An 8175-nucleotide genomic window follows, 5' to 3' on the forward strand; every position below is an offset into this window, starting at 1 on the left:
CCACCCCCCATATCTTGGCCTGGGTAACTGCTTCTCATCTCAGTTCAAGTGTCAGTTCCTTAGAGAAGCCATTCCAGACCCTCCCAGCTCGCTCTGCTTTTCCTTCTCCTCACAGCACTGTGGCCTCTCCTCTGTGGATTTATCAAGCAGTCATTCACTAGCAAGTTTAATTTGCAGACATTCACAGACTCCTGAGCCCTCCCATTCTTGGCCCTGGAGATGTCAGGATGAATATGACACAGGCCCCTGCCCTCAGTGAGTCCATAGTGTAATGGGGCAGGCAGCCATTCAACAGGGTTAAAGGAGTAGGTAAGTACATGGTGGGGCAAGTAGGTCCCATGGGAGGGGAAGGACAGATAGTCAGAGGAGCCTTCTTTGAGAAATGACAATTGGTGAAGGTCTGAAGGGTAAGATTGGGAGGCAGGCTATTCCGGGCAGAAGGAACAGCATGCTTAAAAGTGGGAAGAATGTTTTATGAAGAGCTGAGGGGTGTCCAGGTGGCTGGACAAGTGATGTAAAGAAGCCATTGATGAGATTTAAATAAGAGAATGACATGGCTGGGTTTGCAGTCTTTATACAATAATTCTGGACTGGAGGAATCAAATGAGGAAGGAATCAGGGAGACTGGTTAGGGGCCTGCTGGAGTAATCCAGATGAGTAGTGATGGAGGCCTGATTCAGGGAGGTGGCAGTAGAATTAGAGTAGAATGGACTGTGGTCACCTGGATTGGGAGCTGGGGAAGAGAGAGGGAATGAGAACGATTCTGGTGCACTTACCCCAAGAATGGGCAGGGAGAAGCCAGTGGGAGCTGGGACACCAACATCCCTGTGGTGTCCAACCCACTGGTCTACCTGGCGTTGCATAACCTGATGTCTTCTCCAGTGTCCTCATCCACACTTTTTCCTAGAAAAGCAGATGGAGGCCCAAGAGGTAGAAGGCTGCTAAGAAGGCCTAGGAGGAGGCAGAGGGGAGGAGAAAGAGGAAGTTGAGTCAGAGTCCGGATATGACATCTGGGGTTTCCTCAGAGTCTGGAAATTCCACTGTCTCTGGTTTCAACCTAAGACCCCCACATTCTGAGATGGTCAATCTTAGAGGCCTAATCCTTAGCAGTCTCGGGAGCCTTCTAGAGGCTATGAGTCTATATCTGAAGTACCACAATTTCCTGACAGGTCCCAGGACTCTTGACAGTCCCTAATGTCAGTGCACGTTTCCCACAAGCTGGTCCAGTGCCTAACTACCTGCATGACCCCCCGAGATCCTCACACTAACTCTTGGAAGCCCACAACTTATGTACCCATGTTGTACATAGGAGACTTCCAGGGGTTAAGGAACTTGTTCAAATTCACACAGCTACGATGAGGCCAAAGGAGGATTGGAACCAAGGTATGAGTGACATCAGAGTCTGTGCCTTTTAACTCCTGCACTATATTAAGCCTCTAGACCCCCTGGTTGATTGGCTCAGTAAGGGGAAGAGGCTTTGTGGGGCACTTGCCCATGGTTGGGGTGGCTCTCCCCCATCATATCAAGCAGTGGGAAAGGGTAGCACTGATATCAATTGTTGCCATGGCGATACAGTACACACACCCTTTTCCTGCCATCTCCATGGTAACCTGGGGGGTCCATTTGTACTTTGCCCCACCTTCTAAAAAGGGCCCCTTGGGGAGGGGCTGGTTAATAAGATGTCTGAGAGAGAAGTCAGGGAAGGCAGTGATCTGAGCATCCTCCTTTTCCTGGGCTGCTCCCCGTTCCTCAGGCTCAGAGAATAAGACTGGGATCTGTGGGTCCAACTTTGGGGTCTGGGAACAGCTTTACCCTCTAGGGTGAGGGAGGCAGCTCTGCTTTTATCACCTGGGGATTCCCCTGGACATGCCCCCCTATCAAGTTCCTAGGCTTCTAAGCAGAACTGATGGGAAGTTGGCAGAGGGAGGCAAGAGGGATTCCCCAATGCTCTCCAAGGCTGGGCAGCACCCAGCCCCTGGGGACATGACTAGCTGGCTCTCTGCTGCCCCTGGAAGCCAAAGGTAGGAGCAGCAGCAGCAGCAACAGCAACAGCAGCCTCTCTTGCTCATCAAATGCTAGCTGTTCCAGAGATTCCTACCTGGTGCTGTACTCAGGACTTTACTGAAACCTTCCACCAGATGTCATTAATCTCATGTTTCAGATTTGGAAGTGGAGACTCAGGGAAGTTAAGTAACTAGCCCCAAATTGCACAGCTAGTAAATAGCAGTCAGGACTCAAACCCAAGACTAGAGTTTAAGCCAGTAATTTTTCCAGGGGGAAAGAGGAAGAAGCAAAAGAGAACAGAATGGAAAAGGAGATGAGAGAGAAATGACCCAGGTTGAAGCCTGTTACGCTCTCTGTCACCTACAGAACAAAGTAGAAACTCAAGGCCTCCTTGATCTAGCTTCTCTTCTGTGAACTCATCCCTAGATCCCCCGAGTTCTGAGCTCTCAAGGGCAAGGGATCTATCTGTCAGATTCAGGCCTGGGCTCTCAACACCTGGTGTGGCCCAGGTAAGTATTTGGTGAAGTTGATTGAATTCCTTAAATTTGCCCTCCACTTTCCTGCCTCCATATCTTCGCCCACAGTATTCTTTCCACCTGAAATGCCCTTTCCCCTGCTCATGGACATTCTTGAGCTAACTAACTCCAGGGTCTGGCACATTGACAATGTGTATGTCTGGAATTTTTGCATCCCTCACCACCCAAGCACATGGGAGATGGCAATAAATCTTTTTTAAAGGAAAGGAGAGTTGAGAAGATGAAACAAAGAAAGTGAGGGAGAGAAAGGAAGAATGGGAAAGAACATTTTGAGGCTAGCAAGGTCGGGAGAGATCAGCTGGTGCCTTTTTATTTTTTTATTACCAATGAGGAAAATGGACCCTGAAGGAAGAGTCTTGCCGGAGTGAGGCCTCCCAGTAGGTCATTGCTAGGCCTTGTGAGTTCTATGAGCACCAGTGCCCATGGCAGTCAAGTTCACCACTGAATCCCCAATGCCCTGCATAGGCCTGGCAGACCTATATTGTCTGAGTCAGGGACAAAGCTTGTACTAGAACCCACAGGACTGACACCTGGTCACACTGCCAAGGCTCCTTATTGATATGGAACAGAGTCGACAACCTGGTACCTGCTGCTCTCTACCCCTTCTTTTTAGGCTTCTTTTTCTCTCAGGCATACCCAGGCTTCCAACCTTTGCATAAGCTGTCTCTGCTTCTGGAATATTTTTTTTCCATCTTTACCCATTATTTTCCGGTGATTCTGTCAATCACTTGGCTGTGCTTGCACCTCAAGGGAAGGCTTACGTGTGGCCCAGTCTGGTCAATCATAGTCTCCCATCTCCCTGACAATGGTAACTGGCCCAAGGAGTGTGCATGTGATTTGAGAAGGGCCCATTAATGTCCCTCCAGAGGAAGGTATACAGAGACTGGAAGAAAACACCTCTCCCTTCTTGGAACATGCTGCAGCCGTGTTCCCTGCCCAGGAGATAATCACGGTTGAGAGGGGGGCAATGGGGCAGTCCTTGTGGGGTTGAATCCTTGGTTCCAGACTGACAGATGTCCTAGTTCCTACAGGTCTTCTTTTAATCACTAGCTTATATCCTTCCCAGCCACTTAAACAATTGCTTTTTTTTTTGCTTAAGCTAACCAGTTGCTTGCAATAGAGAGATCCTATCAATATAGAGCCCAGTAATTTTCTTCTCTCTAAAATGACAATGGCCTCCTGAAGACGGTGAGTACTATTTACGGGGAAGGAGGCCCTTTTTCTGCAGAGCAGTAGCATGAGTTGTTAGGCTGAGTAGGGCCTGCATGGAGTTTGGTGGGGATGGAAACAGCTGAATTATTTCACTTAATAGAAGAACTGAGAATCTCTGAGGTGTTCTCTAGGAGGTAAGGGTGAGGGAGGAGAGAGAAGCCAGCACTAGGGCCTGAAGCCAGAGATTATTTTGGTGAATGGGAAAGATGAGCATGGAGGGGCTTTCAAGAGCCAGGATGTTTAAAGGACCAGGAGCTGAATGGTCAAGTCTAAAGTCTTCACTTCAAAGTAGACTCTTTTTGGCAAACATCCTCTCCTTCAATAAGCCTCCTACATTTGGCACTGCCTGAGAGAGCATTTTATGTGGAAGTCAAGAAGTCACCTTTCGAGTGAACGTGGGATTCTGAAGTGCTCTTGGAATGTCTTGGGCTTCTACCCAGTGTGGATTAGGAAAGGGGTATTATTATTATTTTTTATTATTATTTATTTTTTTTTGAAAGATACCGAGTGAATTGTACTTAAGTCTCAGGGGACAGGAGCCTGAACCTGATCTTTGTGTTACATATATTTCAATATTGAAATAACATAGGTTCATTAAATCAAAATTAGAAAGTGGAAAATACTCATTCAACTTAAATATTACATTTCCAGTCAGCTTCGTGTCTTGAGCCCCTCCTACGGTTGGCTTTTAGGGCATTAAGTCTGAGAACACAGGAGTGTGCTAGCATCACCTATCAGCTGTAGAACCCCCAGCAAGTCTCTCAAGGCTCAGTTCCCTCACCTGTAAAATAGGAATAGGAAATAAGTTTTCAAACTTCTTCCCCAATCTTTTTATGGTGCCACCAGTGCTAGGAAGAAACAAGGCTCAGGATGGACAGGGCAGCCCCTAAACTGTTCTAACAAAACCAGTGGTGTCCAGGGTCACAAAACAGTAGGTAGCAAAACCTAATTCCATCTTGGGAGAATTAAATGAACCTGGTGTGTAGTGTGGTCATTCTCTTTATTCTAAGTTGTCTGCCCACTCTCCAATCCCGAGCTTCTCTGGGCCCCCAGAGTCCAGAAAGAAATACGATTTCCACAGGAGAACTAAGGAGAGGGAGTGGGCGGGTGGGGAATGATGAAGGCAGGGCCCTGCGGGAGCAGTCCCGGAAGGGGTCATGACCAGCAAGAAATGGGGGAAAGGGATTGGCGCCTGGCTAGAAGAAATCGGACCAGGAAGGGCTGGCACTGGGGCTGGATCCAAGTGAGGAGGCAGAAGGGAAGGTACTATAGGATGGGATGGAGCAGTCAGAGGGCCTGATCCGACGGGACAGACACACACGGCCAGGCCGGAGTGGAAAGAACAGTTTATGCTGTGCTTTATTAAAATGTGCATCATTCTTTTATTTTAAAATGTGCATCATTGTCTCGTGCTCGGCGCGCGCGACCTCAGCGTGGTGGCCCGCAGCGGGCCTCGCCCCCGCCCGGCTCCCGCGGAGCCGCCGTGCGCAGGCGCACTCAGGTGGCGCGGGCCCGGGGGCTCCCGCCCATGGCCAGGTAGACGTCGATGGGCACGTGCAGCAGCGTCAGGCAGTGGCAGCCGGGGCAGCGTCGAAGCGGCCTGGAGAAAGTGGCGCGACAGGGGGCTCTGAGGAGGGCACCGGCCCATCCTGTTGGGGACGCATGCGGGGAATGCACCGGGAGTCCCCAAAGTTCGGGCGTGGAAGTGGGGCCCTCCCCGGGGGCAGGGTAGGGGGCAGTCTGGGGATGGAAAGTGGGATGGGGAGCAGGCTGAGAGCTGTCCAGGACACCGGAGTGGCCGTGAGAAGGGCGCTGGCTCACCTGACTGGGTTGTGCTCGGTAGCTACCGGCTCCGGGCTGTCCTGGGACTCAGGGGCGGCGGCAAGGCCAGGGGAGTCTCCGGCCTCAATGGGGAATCTCCGACCCTGCGGGGGCTCCTGGGCACTCATGTCCAGGCCCCGGGGCACTCTGCGTAGGGATGGGCAGTCAGGCAGCTCCTGGGCCGCCGGGTGCCCACACCCAGTACCACCCCCTGGGTCGTTGCTCACTTGCCGGAGGCCAAGGCCGGTCCCAGGCTGGAAGCAGCTGCCTGAGCCCTGGCCGCGGGAGGATGCTTCGGTCCAGGCGGGGCCGGGCAGGTGTCTGCGGCGCGCGGGCCCGGGCCTCGAGGGGGAGGGGTGCATTGTGACCGGAGCCTCGGCGCGCTGACCTCACAGAACCCGTTCCTCTCGCCAGGGAACTCCCCCACGCCGCCCCAGCACTTAGCGCGGCTGCAAGCGGGAAGCTGGAGGGCTCTCGCCATGGCGCCTTAAGACCGGGTGGTGCAGACCCCCAGCTGCTGATAGGGGCACAGGTGACGGCGACAACCAGGCGGTGTCCATAAAAAGGAAGCTGGCATCCTGGGCAGCGCCAACACCCGGAGTGCTCCCCCCACCCCAGGTGGAGCCGCAAACCTCTGCCTGGCGTGGGGGCGGGGGTGCGGCAGTGACTTAACTAGTGCTGGTTTTGGTGGTGGTGCTGGTGAGGACAGGTAGGGGTACCCATTTTGGACAAGGGTCACACAACATTTACATCACAATTGGGCCAGAGTTTTAAAATGTCTGGCCCTCTCACTCTCCACCACCTGCGGCTGCTGTGTCCAGACGGAGAATGTTCTAGCGCTGGGGGCCGCTGCGGATGAAGTCCTTGGGGGGAAAAGGACCGGGCCAAGGGCGATGGTGGAGTAGAGCTGCCTCACAGAGGCAGCATGAGCTGAGAGGGTGATAGGAAGGAAGGAGGCGCTAGACAGCATGGAGGACTTTCTGCTCTCCAATGGGTACCAGCTGGGCAAGACCATTGGGGAAGGGACCTACTCAAAAGTCAAAGAAGCATTTTCCAAAAAACACCAAAGAAAGGTGGCAATTAAAATTATAGACAAGATGGGAGGGCCAGAAGGTGAGCTGGGTCCCCTCTGGAGGAGGGGTGGGCTGGCTAAGGTGGGTGGGCACTTCCTTTGGTCAGAAGGATCATTCCCTCCTCCCCTTGAGTCTGGAACCAAGGAAAGCAAGACTGTGGCTCTAGAGTAGATCAGCGGGGAACAGAGGGATGCTGGGAGTCCAGAAATACCATATTCTCCAAAATCCAAGATTAAAAAAATGCCAGGTGGTGAAGGAACCTCAGAGGCAGAACCTGAGTCTGCCACAGGAACAGATTGTCAGAGGCCATGGCCAGGGCTACCAGAGGGCAGGAACTAGTGTGGAGACAGGAAGGTAGAAATGGGACTGGACTTATGGAAAGAACTGTGGGTCAGGAGGCAGGGGTGAAAGGAACTGGCTCATCAAGCTGTGGGAAAATCAGGCCTCATAACTGAGATTCGATGGTTTTGTCTAAAACTCCCACAGTGACTTGGATGTCCGTGGTCTTACAGGCTACTCACAACAGTCCCTGAGGTTGGCAAGGAGTATTTCCTTTGAATAATACATTAACTACAGAAATAACAGAACCAAGATACTAGACCCAGACATGGTGGGCCTGCAGGCAGGCAGATGCTGGAAGGCAGGAGACAGCAGGGAGGAGTTAGGCCTCTCTGGACTTGATACTCCATCTCTTTTTCCCTTGTCTCCTCAGAGTTTATCCAGAGATTCCTGCCTCGGGAGCTCCAAATTGTCCGTACCCTGGACCACAAGAACATCATCCAGGTGTATGAGATGCTGGAGTCTGCCGACGGGAAAATCTACCTGGTGATGGAGCTGGCTGAAGGAGGGGATGTCTTTGACTGCGTGCTGAATGGGGGACCACTGCCTGAGAGCCAGGCCAAGGCCCTCTTCCGTCAGATGGTTGAGGCCATCCGCTACTGCCATAGTTGCGGTGTGGCCCACCGGGATCTCAAGTGTGAGAACGCCTTGTTGCAGGGCTTCAACCTGAAACTGACTGACTTTGGCTTCGCCAAGGTGTTGCCCAAGTCACGCCGGGAGCTGAGCCAGACCTTCTGTGGCAGCACGGCCTATGCCGCCCCTGAGGTGCTACAGGGTATTCCCCACGACAGCAAGAAGGGTGACGTCTGGAGCATGGGTGTCGTCCTCTACGTGATGCTCTGTGCCAGCCTACCTTTTGATGACACAGACATCCCCAAGATGCTGTGGCAGCAGCAGAAGGGGGTGTCCTTACCCACTCATCTGGGCATCTCGGCCGAATGCCAGGACTTGCTCAAGCAGCTCCTGGAACCAGACATGATCCTCCGGCCTTCAATTGAAGAAGTTAGTTGGCATCCATGGCTAGCAAGCACTTCATAAAAGCAATGGCAAGTCCTCCCCAATAAAGCAGGGGAGAAAGCAAACCCAAAACCCGCTTCTAAAATGGTTATATATATTTTACACTTTAAGTTTACTTATCCTAAAACTTACCTACACCCTCCCAAGCCTTACTTCTCTTTCCCTTTAAAGAT

At 52.2% G+C, this 8175-nt stretch overlaps 2 protein-coding genes across 2 annotated transcripts; one reads left to right on the forward strand and one right to left on the reverse strand.

The window, feature by feature from the left end:
- Positions 1-5086: 5086 nt before the first annotated feature.
- Positions 5087-6083, reverse strand: FAM229A (family with sequence similarity 229 member A). The gene is made up of 3 exons (XM_011357852.2): positions 5801-6083; positions 5574-5720; positions 5087-5352 (listed from the first exon to the last, which is right to left on the reverse strand). The coding sequence occupies exons 1-3, from the start codon at positions 6052-6054 to the stop codon at positions 5250-5252; spliced, it is 504 nt and encodes a 167-aa protein (XP_011356154.1). The 5' UTR covers positions 6055-6083; the 3' UTR covers positions 5087-5249.
- Positions 6084-6515: 432 nt separating this feature from the next.
- TSSK3 (testis specific serine kinase 3) lies at positions 6516-8087 on the forward strand. The gene is made up of 2 exons (XM_023529301.1): positions 6516-6686; positions 7359-8087. Exons 1-2 carry the CDS (start codon positions 6542-6544, stop codon positions 8021-8023), a joined length of 810 nt encoding a protein of 269 aa, XP_023385069.1. The 5' UTR covers positions 6516-6541; the 3' UTR covers positions 8024-8087.
- The last annotated feature ends 88 nt before the right edge of the window (positions 8088-8175 follow it).

The sequence above is a fragment of the Pteropus vampyrus genome, unplaced genomic scaffold (assembly GCF_000151845.1).
Source record: "Pteropus vampyrus isolate Shadow unplaced genomic scaffold, Pvam_2.0 Scaffold36, whole genome shotgun sequence".
NCBI lineage: Eukaryota > Metazoa > Chordata > Mammalia > Chiroptera > Pteropodidae > Pteropus > Pteropus vampyrus.